This window comes from Panthera leo, chromosome B3, assembly GCF_018350215.1.
Source record: "Panthera leo isolate Ple1 chromosome B3, P.leo_Ple1_pat1.1, whole genome shotgun sequence".
NCBI lineage: Eukaryota > Metazoa > Chordata > Mammalia > Carnivora > Felidae > Panthera > Panthera leo.
This window is the reverse complement of record NC_056684.1, coordinates 68,805,171-68,822,507: the sequence shown is the minus strand read 5'-3', so window position 1 is coordinate 68,822,507 and position 17,337 is coordinate 68,805,171. Positions and strand designations below refer to the sequence as shown.

General features: G+C 46.1%; 1 protein-coding gene across 1 annotated transcript in view; it reads right to left on the bottom strand.

Moving 5' to 3' along the window:
* Positions 1–17,337, bottom strand: part of RYR3 (ryanodine receptor 3) — a 526,048-nt gene that overhangs the window by 184,669 nt on the left and 324,042 nt on the right. Inside the window, exons 28-32 of the mRNA XM_042942518.1 lie at positions 10,467–10,675; positions 8,400–8,575; positions 7,056–7,092; positions 5,187–5,350; positions 1,967–2,132 (exon numbers count right to left, since the gene is read on the bottom strand). Coding sequence (XP_042798452.1) covers positions 1,967–2,132; positions 5,187–5,350; positions 7,056–7,092; positions 8,400–8,575; positions 10,467–10,675 — 752 coding nt within the window. The remainder of the gene's footprint in view (positions 1–1,966; positions 2,133–5,186; positions 5,351–7,055; positions 7,093–8,399; positions 8,576–10,466; positions 10,676–17,337) is intronic.

Sequence of the window (17,337 nt, the reverse complement as noted above, 5' to 3'; positions counted from 1 at the left end):
AAGCACCGGAAGAATAATAGGTTACTTTCTGCCTCAAAGCCTGGTTTTGCAAAGGCCTCTTGCTGGAAAGACAGGTCCCTCCGGCTGCCCAGCCAGGCTGTCGAGTGATGTTCTTACTTTTTCCCAGGAGGACAGGGAGGCACACAGACTGGCATGCATTGCAGGAGATGCAGAAGGGGAGGTGGCAGATCCCACCAAACCCAGAAAGGGTTTGGTCCATCCGTTCTTGGTCACCAAACAATTCAGACTTGGGGCTACTCCGTCTCTCCCCGCCAGATGCCATCTCTTCAAGCACAAGGCAGACAAATGGCTGCCAAGAGGCTTTCCAGCCTGGAGGCTATAACATGGGGCTGACTGTGGAATCTGGGGTTTTAGCCATTTACACAGTAGTGGGATGCTTTTCATCTGCTGTAGTTATTAGCTAAAGGTCCTTAAACACTGTGCATGTTACTGTTCTGGTCAGAAACCTTCAAAAGCTCCTCAATTCCTATCAATACCTCCCGGTTTTTCCAAATGAATTTCTCCCCCCCCCCCCCCAAAAAAAAAAAAAAAAAAAAGTAGCTCCAAATGAATTTCTCCCCAATAACCGCAGAGGCCCATACTATGGTGGCCATTGTTCCTAAAACGTACCTTATGATTCCCTATCTCCATAAGGATATCTCCTGTGCCATTCTTTAAATCAAGGTTTCTCTGAAACGAATATTTCTCTGACCACTCTCAATGGAGAGAAGCTCTTCCTTCTCTGAACTCAGATGACACTCTTTGTCCACACATCTCTATTCTACCTTGGAGTATCAAATAGGTTTAACAGAGAAATTTAACGCCTGAAGTTAGCCTTTTCCAGATATGCTTTGTAGAACTCCAGACTTCTAGAAAACTACTATGTATGTTAAAGTAAAACAAAACAAGCCAAAAATGCTTTTGGTTATGTAATATGAGAAATGCCTGGTTAGACAGGTTTCTTTCTGAAGTATTTTTTCAAGTTGTCCTGCACAAATGTTCATTGCCAATGTCAGAAGCAGGATATGATATGTGGCATTTCCCAAGCTTACCTGGCCATCAAGGATGAAGATCCTGCTTAAGAGAGATAGGGCTTCTTGTTAATGACAGGTAAATCTACTTGTGTGTAACTGAGGGTTTTCCCCATAGTTCTATCAGAGCTTACAGTCAATGAAGCAGAGAAACACATTACTCATATAAATGCAGTTTTAAAAGATCCTGTAAGGAATTCATAAGGAATGAGAATAGCCTTTTTGCAAAAGGAATACACCTTGGCAAACGAGTCTGTTTTTAGGAGTCTGTATTTTGAGCACAGAAGTTTCCTAAAGCAAGGAGTATCTCTGCTCCCCTTTCAGATTTTGCATCTTATAGAGCACAGGTAACATAAAAGTTGCACAAGAAATGTTCATGGAGGGGCGCCTGGGTGGCGCAGTCGGTTAAGCGTCCGACTTCAGCCAGGTCACGATCTCGCGGTCTGTGAGTTCGAGCCCCGCGTCAGGCTCTGGGCTGATGGCTCGGAGCCTGGAGCCTGTTTCCGATTCTGTGTCTCCCTCTCTCTCTGCCCCTCCCCCGTTCATGCTCTGTCTCTCTCTGTCCCAAAAATAAATAAAAAACGTTGAAAAAAAAAAAAAAAAAAAAAAAAAAAAAAAAAAAAAAAAAAAAGAAATGTTCATGGAATAGATGAATACCCTTTTAGAGACCATCACCAAAGAAAATCCTTCTTAGCTTGTAGAAAGATGACCAGGACATCTGATCAACCAATAAAGAACAATACTTTCCCCTATTTTCCCCTCTGTAGAAAACCAAGCCATTTTGTTCTTGTTTCTTTCCCTCGATGGCTTGTGAACCACGTGGGCTCCTCAACCCCATCTGCTGTGGTCGGGATGCTGATGGAGAAGAACGAGGAGCAGAGCCACAAGCACGCAGGCTGGGGATGCTGCTCTCTTGGCCACAGAGCCACCCTTACCTGATAGCAGGTACCGAGCTCTCTCCCATTGGCTGAGAAAGACAACATGCCCATCGCCAGATCCACGAGGCAGCCGATCTCCAGGTCCACGTTGCTCCGGCTTGATCTTTGCGAAGTGGCCACAATATCCCCGCCCCAGACCATGTAGCAGTTGCTGCGTTTCACGCTGGAAACCAGAGAGAGAGGAAAAAGCACAGAATCTGGACTGGGGCAGTGTGCAATCAAGGCTCAGGAACGAAATGCCCCAGAAACCTTCCAAAGAAGTTTTCCAGTCAGCACCCAGCAATTTTTTTTTTTCTTAAACACATTCATCCAGCTTCATCCTAATTTTCTCAGACATGACCACTCAATTTAAGGATGTGGCAACCTATCAGAATACTTTGGTCCAGAGAGCACGATGTTTTGGTAACTGTCTCCCGGCTCAACGTCAATTCACCTTTCTGAAATGGATCATGGGGATGGTAGTATTCCCAACTCAGAGATCGGAGATGGGGGCACAGGGAAGGTGACCACCACGGAAAGATTTATACAGGGATTTGGTATAAGAGGCACAAACAAAACTCTGCAGTGTCAGTGAAAAAGGCTGTAACGCACTTGAAAACTCAGGCCCGCATTCCTTAGGATGGCAGACCCAGGCTTGCTTGCAAACTAGGTCACAAGTGGTCTGATGCCCAACTACGTCCTTGACCTACACAACCTGGCCCTACCCTAGAGTTCTTCTCCCTGAACTCTTCACCAAATACCAGCTTGGATGCCTTTCTTAGCTGGCTGTCTACCTACCCCCACCGTGTAGACTCCATCATAGGCATTTACATTCAAAAGCCAATAGTAATAACCAAAGAAAGGCACTAAGGCTCCAAAGCCTGATTCCTTAATTAAGAGATTTCAAATCCTGGGTAGGCTTTGGAGAAATTAGTGGCAGAGGTGATTCTCAGAGCCCGTCAACGTGGCTGTGGGCAAGAGACAGATGATTTGGTCTCCTTCTACTAAGCCCAGCCCTGATGTACAATGCCTGAGGAATCAGTTGTTTGAAGTACCATAAAGTGCTTTTTCTCAGGCTAAACAAGAGCATGACTCTCTACCTGTTGCTTTAATGCAGTTCCTTTAAACACCTAGGGTCAACCTGATTTGACCCTGGGAAGTTAAAGCTTTGATTAGAATTCTCCAAGGTTCTTTCCAGCTCTAGAAGTATATAATTTCCTCCCCTGAGACCCTTTGTCAACATACGCTCACCTCCTCTCCTACTCCCTCTCCTTTGGGGGACCAGTGGGGACAGTTTCTCAGTGTGAATGACCCTCAGGCAGAGCCAGTGCAAACTGCCCCTTCCAACAAGTGACAGCCACAGCGAGATTTCCATACAGGTTAAACTTAAGCCATGCTATTACTGCCGTTCAGTGATTAGAGTCCCAAGTACATTGATGCTTACTGCAGAAGTCCATTGCTAACATACTGAAGTGGTGGGAACGTGAAGTGACATGCTTCGGTCATATTTTAAAGGGGCCAAATTTGAAATTCCTCAAAACATCAGACATTGTTCCTGTATTTACTTCTTATTGTGCAAGACAAAAAACTAAGAATTACTGAGCACCAACTATCTACTGGGTCTTGTTCCAGATGCTAACGAGTCACTTTTCAAAATAAATGTTGTCACTGAGGCTCAGATAAGTGAAGTCATCTGTCTGGTGTGGCACCATCAGCAAACTCGAGTAATAAACCCAGTTGGGATGGACACGTCAGCTTTTTGTTCTCCTGGCTCAAGAGCAAAGTCTTCTGACTTCAGTCAACTGCTTTCAAGTGCTTTCCTTACCAACCCAACAAGATATTGGATGCTGTTTGTAGCGTCTATTCTGGGTCTTGTAATGTATAAAGGACATTTAGTAATAGTAGTAATGTAATGTGTTTATTCAGTCCCTGGGTCAAGACATTGTTTTAGGCATTTTTCCAGTTATTTCTTCATTTAATCCTCCTATCACTCCATGAGACTGAAACTATTATCCTCATTTTATAGGTGAGGAAGTTGAGGCCCTGGAAGGCTAAATGGCCCAGGACGTCCTGGAACTCAGTTTAAAACCCAGGCAGTTTGCTTCCAGAGTCTGTGCTCTTAACCACCTACCCACAATGGTCCTGCACGATACAGTGATTATAAGTGAACTTTCTGGTCACCAGTGTTTGATGACCCGGTAGCATCTAAAGAACACTGCCTGCAAAATGTTCCTGACTTGGTAAGGATAAAGGTCAGCTTGCAAAACAACCTATTATATCTCTAAACATGTCTGTTTGGCAAAGACTCTATTAAGTCTCACTTGGGTGGAAGTAAGGCATGGTCTCCTGGGTCACCTCTGGGGCACTGCTGGCTGGAGATTCTTTCCCTGGTGGCAATCAACCCTCAACCCTCCTCTCCCCCCTCAATGGACCAGGGGAAGGCCTGAGTGTACCTAAAACCTGCTTTCCCAAAAGATCTTTACGTTATTGTTCGTGAACTTGCTGTATCTCTTTTATGTTCTTTATGTTTTCAGACACTTCACATTCTTAGGATGAGGAGTTCTGAGTCTATCAGTTGCTATGTGATGTGGTGCATCTTTGTATTTCTTCTGAATTGACTTCTTTCAAGCACCCAGAGGTTTTTCTCTGTCTTGTTCTGATGTTGCCGAAATTGGGGCTTGCCCAGAACGCACAGAAGAGAAGTGTTTGAGAGGGGGCACAGACTTCCAGCTGTCCATTTGTATCTCCTACTCCTGGGTCATTTTTTTTTTAAGTTTATTCATTTATTTTGAGGGAATGAGAGAAAGCAAGCAGGCGAGCATGTGCGAGTGAGGGAAGGGCAGAGAGAGAGAGAGAAGAGAGAGGGGAGGTTGAGAATCCCAAGCAGGCTTTGCACTGTCAGCGCAGATCCCAACACGGGGCTTGAACTCACCAACTATGAAATTGTGACCCGAGCCAGAATCAAGAGTCGGACGCTTAACCGACTGAGCCACGCAGGTGCCTCCATGGGTCATGTTTGATACCGTGATGGAATTATCCTCCATTTTCACTAATACACTTCTGCCATAGTATTGCCTATTTAGTGAAGGATTTTAAGCCTGTGCTTCACTTTTCCTTTTTCATAGATACTGGGATGTTTCCTTCTTTTGGGGTGTTGGGTGGAAGGGAAAAGAAGACAGCTGCAGGGAGAGAGTGAGGAGCCTGGTGGCTGACCCTGCCCGCTTGGAAGCCCCCTTACCTTTCATGGACCCGGCCTCTTTCATCCCCTAGAGTAACAGTCACTGTGCAGTTTTTACTCAGGTCAAACTTTTCGCTGTACAAGTGATAGTCCGGAGTGACCCATCCGACCCAGACGCAGGAGGGGTCCTGTCCAGCGAAGATGCGGATTGCATAGTAGCACTGCTGGGGAGAGACCACAGAGGGGAGTGAGTGGCCCCTGGTGGGGGGGCCAGACATGACAGAACAAATGCAGGAGCCCACGTGGCCCTCCTTCCTTAAAAGGCACACACTGCTCTAGAGCTGGACTGCACTACACTCCAGACTTACGACAGGCTAACTAGAGAATCTGCCTTCCCTATTTTTCCCTTTTGTGTGTGCTTTAGCATGGAGACAATCGAGCATTTAACCTATCAGGGGCAGCCGTTCAGAATGGCCAGCACAGAACCCTCACCCTCTCCTGGGCACTGCCCTTGCCCTCAGAAGAGAATAGTTGACAACTTCTGCTGCCCTTTCCACTTCCACAGGGACGTCCAAAGTATTTTTTGTGGTTGTTTTGAACGTCTTAAAAAAGATGCTGTAAAAGCAGCAGCTCACATGGTGGCCGAAGGCGCCCTGTGTGGCCATCAGGCTCAACGACAGGCAGTATTGAGAATTACAGCAGTTATTGGCTGGCATCGCTATCTGAAACACCACGCTATGACACTAGCTAAACCACGAGGTAAGTGACTGCTTCATCACGTGCCTTGTGAAATTGAACACATTTATTCTTAATGAAGTTACTTTTATTTGGAGCCTGTTGTATTTTTTTTTTTTTTTTTTTTTTGATTAGGAGACAAAAGGGTCAGCCAGTCAAACGGGGGCTTGAATCTCACCGCCAGCAGCTATTAACTGTGTGCCTTGGGCAAGCCATTTGTCCTCTATGTGTTTCAGAGTGCATAATATGGTCCCTCTTGTGGGGATGCCGTGGGAATTAAGTGGGAAGGTGACTCAATGCACACAGTGTAGTACCCTGCACTTCCCGTGACTTCCTGATGATAGTTAACCTACAAGCTTGTGGTTGCAGGATAAGTTTATAGAAGGGATGCCATGGGGGGTGCCTGGGTGGCTTAGTCGGCTAAGCATCCGACTTTGGCTCAGGTCATGATCTCGCAGTTTGTGAGTTTGAGACCCATGTTGGGATCTGTGCTGACAGCTCAGAGCTTGGAGCCTGCTTCACGTTCTGTGTCTCCCTCTCTCTGCCTCTCCCCCACTCACATTCTGTCTCTCTCTCCCCCCAAAATAAACAAACATTAAAAAAAGTTTTTAGAAGAGGTGACATGCATTTCTTGCAAAGAAACGTTTTTTGTCAGGTGCTAAAGAAGGATGAGAGAAAGAAAGACATTATCAAGTGTTGCTTTCTGACTACTGTCTAGCTATATAGAAAAGAGACCAACATCAGTTTCCATCATCTGGACCATTCCCTGCTCATACTTCTCACTTGATTGCTTTCAACATTATTGCTGGCACTGCTCAGAGACATGGGAGAGTTGATTCACAGAAGTTTACACACAAGAGCAAACAAGAGGATTAAATTAAGGAGCCCCCCCCCCCCTTTTTCATTTCAATCAGAAAGGCAGTACTGGTCCCTGGTGGCAACTGGACACAAGTACACCATGATGCACAATTAGAGCTCCAGGTGGAGCTTCTCCTTTGTACTAAACAACTGTCTTTCTTTTCCCCATTTGAGAAATGTTGGAGTTGTGTTCTGGAAGCATCAAGATGGATATTAAAAGGCACTGTAATTGGCAATTAAGGAGGATCTCTAGATAGATCTTTGCTGTAAGGGGCATATTCCCAGGCACAACAAAGAATCGAATCATGAAAACCATAATTGAGAACATTTACTTACTGTTGTTGTATGAGAGAGTATTTCTTGCATCTGTTTCCTGGGGTGGGGGCAGGGGGAGGAGATAATCCATGTTTTAGTTATTCAGCTGTACAGAGAATTCCACAATTCAGACAGGCAATTAATCTACCTTTAATGATGAAGGCAAGGTTAGAAAACTATTTTCTATACACGAGTGATCCCAACTGGTCTTGGGACTTGTGCATTTGTAATCTGCTACCATAAGCCAGGACTGTGACTTGTTACTCTTGTCTCTCAGCCCAGATGGTAAGTGAGAGCTAGGGAGCGGTTGAAGAGACTGAAATAACATAGGCAGGGATACCTCTCAATACCTTGTCCTGTTCTTTCAAGCAGCTGTACTTGTTTAAAGTTGGGTAGATACTGAAACCCTAGAGGCAACCCAGACAAGACAGCTCTAGATAGGCAGACATACATCGATGATTAGAAACAGACATTAAAGGAAAGAAATACAGCAAGGAACATATATATTCCTTATCAGGAGGGAAGAAGTCTTAGTACTCCTAAGTCACATAGCTGCTGGGCTGGACACTGGCCACAGTTATACAAAGACAGTAGTATTTGCCTTGAGAAGCTTTTAATTTCACAAAGGCAACAATTGCACCCTCTTATGCACCTTCTATTCCAAAAACATAGGATTTGTAGGCTGCAAGGAGGCTAAGGACCCAGAGGGCTCAGCAAGAGTGCAAACTTTTCCCCTCGATGTGACCCTGTTTAGCTTGACTGGTCCTCTAATTATGCACTGCACAAACACACACATGCATACCTGACTGAAAGTGGAGAGAACCCTACCCACGTGTTCCAGTTGTACCCGGGTGAAATAGGGGACACCTGAGAGGCTCAGCTGGTTAAGTGGCCAACTCTTGATTTCAGCTCAGGTTATGATTCTATGGCTGTGCGATCGAGCCTCACATTGGGCTCCACACTGACCATGGAGCCTGCTTGGAATTCTCTCTCCCTCTCTCTTTGCTCTCTCTCCTGCCCCTCCTCTCTCACTCTCTTGCAAAAATAAATAAGTAAACATTAAAAAAAAAAAAGAGGGCGCCTGGGTGGCTCAGTTGGTTAAGTACCCAATTTTGGCTCAGGTCGTGATCTCATGGTTCGTGAGTTTGAGCCCCGTATAGGGCTCTGACAGCTCAGAGCCTGGAGCCTACTTCAGATTCTATGTCTACCTCTCTTGGCCCCTCCCCTGTTCATGCCCTGTCTCTGTCTCCTTCAAAAATAAACATTAAAAAAAAAAAAAAAGAAAGAGAAGAAACAGAAAAATGGAAAGCCAACTTTACAGCACACACGATGAGCACCTCTGAGAGTGGGAGGACTTGCCCTCACCTTTTCTGGAATGCGTCACTGTCCAAGCAGGGGCTGTGGCTGAAGGAGGAGTGGCATTCGACGGGCATGCTCAGGCGTAGGTAGATCATGTTGGCATTGCTATTCTGTGTGCCGAATGTCTTGTGAGTCACCTTGAGGCATGGAGGGCTGTCCATAGTGCCATCTATCCTCACAACCTGGAAACACCATGGGTCCTTACCTGACACACCTGATGGCCCGACCTTGACCTTGTCCCTCCTTCCTTCATTGATATTTCATATGTCATGGCTTTCTGTGAACTATAAAAGTTGTCACCAGTGATAACCAAACCTTATTCTCACTGTTCCTCGGATCCTGCTCCATACAAAATAACAGATCTGCCTCTGGCTAGAGAAATTAAAGATTTAAAAACACGCTCATTGGGTTTTCTGCAAGATCAAGGGTGGCGAACAGGTATAACAGAGGTGGTGGTATCTGAATGATGCAGCATGGCATCTGCTGGGGATGACCTTTCAGGTCAGGGGGTAAGTAGCTCAAGAAGAAGATGCTTCCAAAGATTTCCTTTGTCAGTGGGCAAGTGGCTATTTAAGGAAAAAGCAGAAAGCCCAAAGCTTGACAAGACACATCACAGCTCCCTTGGAGGGGTTGTCTCCCACCCTGTGCATTTCTCAGCCCTGCCCCAATCACAGCCTAAGGGTTGAAGTGCCTGTAAATACTGGGGAAATTCCCAGGGTGCCTGGATGGCTGAGTCAGTTAAGCGTCTGACTTCAGCCTAGGTCATGATCTTGCAATTTCTGAGTTTGAGCCCCACGTCGGGCTCTGTGCTGACAGCTTGGAGCATGGAGCCTGCTTCAGATTCTGTGTCTCCCTCTCTCTCTGCTCTTTCCCTCCTCATGCTCTGTCTCTCAAAAATAAATAAATGTTAAAAACATTTTTTTAAGTGACAATAATAATTAAAAAAATACTGGGGAAATTCCCAGCACTGGGGCACAGCATCTCAAGGGGTGGGGTTGGAGGAGGAATGATCAAAACTGGGTTTTTTAAAATGTGTGATAGGGGGTGCAGAGGAAATAAACTAAGAAATAATAAAAATAACAACAACAACAACAACAATAACAATAATAGTAATAATATTTTTCTTATGGTCTAAGCATTCTAGAGAATAGTTCCTATCCTGGGGTGAGTGTGCTTACATATTTTCGTGTGGTTTGTAGATGGTTCTAATAGGGTCTCTAGACTCCATCCGTTTGTCAAACAGGTTCATTAGTTCCAAAAGTTTATGAGCCAGCTTTCTAAGGTGCTGATCATCAGGTAAGAATCAGAGAAATCAAAGTCTCTGCTATTTAAGACTATGGGGACAAGTAGAGGACTAAGTGTTGGTGCCTATTGGGTTTGCATTGGAAGGTCAGTTAGGAGAACTTACCGCCAGGTGGAAGCAAGCCACTGCATCTTGCCTCAATGGAGCTGATCTATCTGACTTTGCATCAGCCCCCTCACCCATCTCCTCACCCCCCATGAAAAAACCACTGTGGGCACAGGCAAACGGAGCCACGTAGATGTTCACCCAGCACCTTCATCAGGCTTCTTACAACCTCTGGCTCTTCCCTACTCCCTCCTACAAGATGGGGGCATCGTAATCAACTACTACATGTCGGTCTGAAATGCTGGAAGCAGAAACTATCTGGGTCTAAAAGACATTACATTAGGAGCAAGAATTCTGTCTAGGACATATCGTCTCGAGTATCAGTAACAAACGCTCTCAGGAAAACAACAATTAAGGTCTTTGGATACTGTATGGATTTTGCCACAGCAATGCAGGAACATCTGGAGGATACACAGTAGCCCAAAGGCTTGGGGACTGATCTGCAAGGATGGACGTGCGAGGTGGGCGCCATTTGTAAGGTGCCACTGGGCTGCCCCGGTGAAGGTGGCCACGATTACAGCCCTGAGCGCCAGCCGAGGAGGTGGCTGGGAGGCTGCCAGGGCATGGACTTAGGTAAGCAGCTGCCTGTTGACACAAGCATTAGCAGGAGCTTAGGGCCTTGGCCCACCTGCCCTGCCGGGGCCAGCCACAACGTGTAACATTACCTCTATGTGCGGATGATCCTTTGGCACGTTGACAAATGTCGGGAGGCGCTTGCTGAACCACATCGCCACGTCTCGGTTCATGTTGACAGCAAAAGGCTCAAAGCCCTCTTGGAGGCCGCACATGGTATAAAACTTGAAGGTACTGGCATCCATCCCAAGATTCATGCGGCCGATCTGAGACAGTCCCAGAGAGCAGATGGGCACGAAGCCTGCAGAATGGCGGGGGAGAGCCTGCTTCAGCCCACGGGACCAGCCCGGAAGCTGTGAGGGAGTCAGACCCTGGCTTCTTCAACAGCTCTGAGTCCCAGTAGGAAACAAGGGACACCATCCTTGGTCTTTCTTCCTGGCACACAGACTCCAACAACAGGAGGTCACACGGAGTCTGTGGCTGCTGCTGGTGTATGGGGAAGATACCTGAATTTGGTTCAAAATTATTTGGGTGGGGGGAACCATCATTCAGCCTAGATTATTCTTTTTTTTTTTTTTAAACTTTTTTTTTTAATGTTTATTATTTGAGAGAGAGAGAGACAGAGTCAGAGAGCAAGCAGGGGAGGGGCAGAGAGAGAGGGAGACAGAATTGGAAGCAGGCTCCAGGCTCTGAGCTTCTAGCAAAGAGCCAGACACAGGGCTGGAACCCACAGACTGCAAAATCATGACCTGAGCTGAAGTCGGCCGCTTAACCGACTGAGCCACACAGCCTTAAGATTATTCTTAAGGTGTTAATAAATATCAGCTGGAAAAGTAAAACCAGTAAGAGGATAAGTAAAATTCTTTACCTATGCTTTAGTTAAAAGTGAGATTAGGCCATGGGAAATTTTAAACACTGCCCCAAACAAAACAACACGAGAAGCCTCAAGAAGGACTTAGTACCCAGGGGTGCGTGGGTGGCTCTGTTGGTCGAGCGTCCGACTTGGGCTCAGGTCATAAGCTCGCAGTTCATGGGTTCGAGCCCTGCATTGGGCTCTGCTCAGAGCCTGGAGCCTGCTTCAGATGCTGTGTCTCCCTCTCTCTCTGCCCCTCCCTGCTCATATGCTGTCTCTCTCTTTCTCTCAGAAAAATAAAAACATTAAAAAAAAATTTTTTTTAAAGGACTTGGTGCAAATAGCCTAACGTCTCAGTGCCTTCCAGTGAAATGAGGAGTCTAACAGTTCTTCCCGTTTTGAGTCTGAGAAGTTTTACATGCTAACAAGGACTCTGTTGGTTTACAAAATACTATTTACAAACTGCCATACCCCCAGCCTGCTGTTGTGGCCCTCACCCGAGCAGGAGGTGACACTTCCAGCAGGAGCCATGGGAAGTTCCTTCCTCCCCTCCTATGGCTACGGTCTCTTTCCAAGCTCACTCCTGCATCCCATCATGTTAAAAAACTGCCATGCAGAATATTCCAAAGCAGAGGTTCAAACTGTTTGCTGTTCTTGTTTGTGGGCTATTTATAAATCATAATTGTGGACCAACAAATCAGCAGGGCTGGGAAAGCACTAATTATCCCTAGAGCACTCGGCAAGGGAGGAAGGGCTCTGAGGCCGGTGGCTAACACAGGGACTGGAGCCCCCACAAAGAAAACTGATGTCACTCCTAAGACAGGAGTGTTTATTTCAGGGGAAATTTAAAGGCCAACTTTGGGAGAATTTACATTCCACAATAAGAGGTTTTGTCCATAGACATCAAGGACAAAATTCACTCCTAGAGTCCATGCTTATGTATCATTACCTAAGTCACAAAGTGTCTATGTAGACGAGCCACATACGTGAAAAGTGAATCCTGCACAAGCTAAGAAACTACTAACTCATTTAGGACACTATTTGATACCATCTAATATCATTTCAAATAAAAGAGCTTTAACATAATGCTAGCAGAATAAGGGTGATGTTTATACAGAAAGCCTCTGCTCCAACACACGGAGGACTGAGAATACACCAGTGGCCTGGCCCCTAGGAAGGTAGATGGGCAGGTCAGATAAGCACCCACTCATGCAACCTCCACAACAGGTTCTATGCTTCTGGCATTTTTGCGACAGGAAACCATCTCCTTTCTGCAGACGGGGATGTCTATAATTAAGGAACCCTTGGAAATCTGATTCCAGTGTGGAATGAGCATTGCTTATTAGCAACATTTCTTGGGTCCCCACTGAGACAGAGGGCTCTGGTTTGCACTATGAGAAGATGTAAAGGAAGGAAACTATCCTGATCCCAAGGTGCGTATACAAACAGGACAAAACTGGACTAGAGAGCAGTGAATGTTCTGCTGTAAAACACCGCTGCTCCCATGACCGCACTTTGGTTTCTGCTAAAACGGGTAACATAACCCAGAAAACCATCACTATAGCGGTCTTGGAGCCATGATCATGAAGCAGCACAGCCCTGAGGTAAGCAGAGAAAGGGCATCTCAAGAAAACCTGTCTTCTCTACTGACTTGAGTGGTGGAACGTACGAGCAGTAGTCACACAAGCCTAAGTGGGAAGAAGCGGGGCTGAGTGAGTACTTCGGAATAACTCAAGTCACAGGAGTAACTTCCTAGTCACAGACCCACTGGCAACGGGAGATACATGCAGAAGGAAAACAGGTAATGTTTGCATGAGGCCTTTTTTTCTGTGGGGCTTGGGCTTCTCCCCATTCCTAAGCTACCAGCAAAGCAGACAGCACTTTACTGAGGACAGAACTGGAGACTTGAGGAGCTAATGGACATGACCAAGGTCATGAGAAGGGCAAGTGACAAAATGGGACAAGATCCCACACACTCTGACTCATAGGTCAGCTGCCAGTCAGTGTGCAAGAGAAGGGGGGGGGAATGTTCCAAGGGATGAGTGCCCCAGCTTTAAATAGCAGCCATATCCCAGGGCAGAGTCCCATCCCTCCAGGGCAACAGCCCTCTACACAGGGTCCAGCTAAACAGAGCACAAGAGAAGGCATGGCCACAGTGGTCATGGATGTGACAGCAGTGGGGAAAGACTGTTGGGCACCTTCATGGGACCAAGTGGGCATAGCCACGACAGCTCTGCAACACAGCAGAAAAGAAGCTAAGTCCAAGGTTTGGGTCAGAAAACAGAAAACCGAGAAAGGACCAAGAGCAAAGATAAATCCTCATAAGGTGCCAGCACTTTCTCCAGGGGAAGAATACTTGATATATTCAGCTGATAACTGAACCCAGTGAATCAGTTCCCTCCACCTGGCTGAGAGGCTCTAGCTGATGATCTTTCCATTCCTGAAAAGTCCTTTTCATGAGGCATTAAAATGTCATGTAACTTTCTAATTCTGCCTGGTAGATCACGGTGGGGGGCGGGGGGACGATGATAAACCACAACAGCTAATGTTTATCAAATACTTTCTAGGTGTTGGGCACTGGGCTTAGCGCTCTGCTGATTCGGCTCACTGTTATGCCCATTTTGCAGAACAGGAAACTGAGGCTTAGCGAACTGGGTAACTTGCTCGAGGTCTGTCACCTGGTAAGCATGCAGAGCCAGCATGTGAAAAAAGCTGCCAGAGAAGCGGTCCAGAGCAAGTAACTGGGACTGAGGCCAGGATGCCTGGCTTGCTAATTCTTATCTATAGTAACTTGCTTTGTGACTTTTTCTTTACTTTTCCTAAGTGTTAATTAGTTGAGCAGTTTGCCTCTAGATAAAGCAACTGCAGACCCACAACCACCAACCACTGTAGGCTCCTTACACGAAAAGGGCTACCTCTCAAGCAGCCACATGGCTTCCTGGAGTAAATCTGGATAACAAGGTCCATTTGGTAAGGCCACATGGCGTTCAAGTGAGCAATGACTCTCACAAACAGGGGTTTGTACTTTGCACACAAATCGGTTAACCCCTAGCTTCAAATGAGACTGGAGAAGTAAGTGGACAGAAAAATAAAGGGGAAAAGAAATGCCCCTCCACATATGCAGCATCATAGATGCAATGTGGTAACGTTTTTGAAAAGGTCGGAGGAGAAGACTTGCACATAGCCTTATCTTGAACCAGGATATGCATGGAGTTCTTGTTCCAGGAGAGGAATGCCAGAACACAGACATTTACATCCTGCCGAGGACTCCAGGTTCCAGTAAGTTTTGTATCACGAGGCCTCCTGACTAGTTCTGTGATTAAAAAGAGGGAGAGCCAGGGGGGCATGTTTCAATTATTCAGGACCCTGGAAAGAAACTGGTTCCCTAGAAAATCTAAACCATGGCCCCGGTGTCAATCCATTTTAAAGCTGTGGAAAGACACGAGAGCAGCTCACTAACAGTAAAGGAAAAACGAAATCGTGGAAAGAGCTGGTTAGATGAGTGCCCAGGCCCCTCCTTGGTGTTTCTGAGAGTCTCACCACAGTAGCATGTGTTTTACCCATTCGTTTTCATTTCTTGCTAAGCCTCCTAAAGATGGAGTCCAAGGACAGCCCGGAGGTAGTCACGAGACTTGCAGCAAATGCTGCATGTTCCCTGCTCCAACCACTTTCAGAACCATAGCACCCATCTGGAGAGAGAACGGCAGGGACCCCTTGGCACCAATGTGGCTTGCATGTGGATGGCAGTGACGCCTCCCGCAGGTAGGTTTCATCAGCCACCTACGGAAAGAGCTGCCAGCAGAGCTGGGGGATCTGTTAAATCCTGATGGGCCAATGGCAGGAACAGCCCGGGAGGCTGTCCCTGCAGACACCGAAGCTCTAATGGAGCAGTTTGTCCCTCAGGGGAGTGCCTGGCAGAGAGGCAGCACAGGGGACCGGCAGTAAAGCCTCATTCAGACGCCACATTCTGAGGTCTAACAGGATGCTCAGAATCGTATTTTCTTCTCCTCTAAATGGAATAAAAGAGAAGACTGATCGCAAAGGTTTCACCAGGGAAGCTTCTGAGCTTTCAGATGCTATTAGGTGACAATGCTGAAAGCTGTAATGGTCCAAGGCAGGGATCAGAGTAGGGAACAATGATGAGGACAATTCTAATGAGGCAGATAAGAGTATATCAACTCAGGATGCAGAAGAGGACAGAGGTAACAATTTATAAATAAGCCAGCGGAAAACAGCCATGAATTAGAATGCTTGTCCCCACTCTTTCACCAAAGGACTGGAAACTTCCCACCAGCACAACTCTCACTTCAGGAAGGGCCTGAATCAAGGCTGGGATGCTGGTGACCAGAATAGAAGCACATAGGGGATTTTGCTTTATGGAGAGATACTGTGTACAAAATGCTTTGTTTTCAACAGATGCTTTTCCTAACAGCTCCAGGCAAGAATCGCTGCCTCTTTCCCCTTTATGCAGAGAGCAGAGAGATGCTATAAGGGCTATTCTAGGCCTCTGGACTATTATTATCAAAGAATGGCATGGCGACTTCCTTTCAACTGTCCTTCTTCAGACTCCTGAGCCATCACAGAAGTGAAAGAGCCTTCCAATTAACCTTGTCTCTGTGTTATTAAAGTGCAATACAATATTACAGCATAATATGTGAATATGTACAATTCTATTATAAAATAGCTCGCTAATAATAGACTTTGTTATTCTGAAGGTCAGATCATGTCCCTGTACACAAAGGGTCCAGGAGGCATTTTTTTCAATACAACACAGATGATCTCTAAAAGCAAAGTTACCCTCAAACATCCCTCTTCTTTACAGTATTCCTCTGCTGAAAGCCTCCAACAGCTCCCATGCCCCAGAGAGTGAAGTCCAAGGGTGCTTGGCCCAGATTAGACAGCACAAATTTCTTGAATGTAAATACCAAGTCTTGGTATTTGAGACTGTCCTCTGTACCTTCTCTATCTTTCCAGTTTCGTCTTTTATAAATTCCAGACACAAATCTTCCAAACTCTCCCACCCTTTCCTGAAGTTTCCTGATCCCACACTATTACTCACACTACTCATACACTAGTATTATTACTGCAGTTATATTCCCAGAGGGGAACACCCTGGCTCCTTTGAGGTGGGCATCTGTCATATTCTTTATTTAACATCCAGTTTTAATACCGCATTTATGGAATTGCCATCTGTATTAGTCGTTTGCCATTTCTAACCTACTGCCTTGAATTATTACCTTTTCAGAGTTATGTGTTATTTATTGTTACAACTAGAAAATGAGCCCCTTATGGGGCGCCTGGGTGGCTCGGTCGGTTAAGCGTCCGACTTCGGCTCAGGTCATGATCTCACGGTCCGTGGGTTCGAGCCCCGCGTCGGGCTCTGTGCTGACAGCTCAGAGCCCGGAGCCTGTTTCAGATTCTGTGTCTCCCTCTCTCTGTGACCCTCCCCTGTTCATGCTCTCTCTCTGTCTCAAAAATAAATAAACGTTAAAAAAAAAATTAAAAAAAAAAAAAAAGAAAATGAGCCCCTTAACACTGCTATGGCTTGTATTTTTATATATTTTGGACCACTGCTTTTCATGCTTTCATTTGTATGCAAACCCCTGGGGTCTGTTGCCACCAGTTTCTGGTCCACTAGGTCTGGTATGGGACTTGAGATCCTGCATATCTAACAAGTGGGCCACACTTTGAGTGGCAAGGCTTTGAACTTCACGTCTAACTGCACAATACACAAGATTCTTATCCCTTCCTTATGTGGAGCCAAAGCCTCATAGGTAAGTCAACTCCCCTAGTTCGTACACAGTAGAGCCAGGACAAGTTTCCTCCTCCTTGGACTCTTTCTACCTTAGGGAGCTACTTTCCTAGGGGATGAGTCTCAATCTTCTAGTTCTTCCTTTTCCTCCTGGCCTCAAGAAGAGAGCACTGCATGTAGTGGGTACCAGGCAGGTATCTGTTTTCTAAGAACCATGTCAGAAGGCGGATCTTCTACGCTGCCCTCAGGTCCACGTCCCCATTTCCTCTGCTTTGCCTCTGAACCAGCACAGAAACATTTCTTTCTGCTGGTGACCTCTTTCCCAAATGTCTCCAAAACCACGAATCTTTAAGGCCTT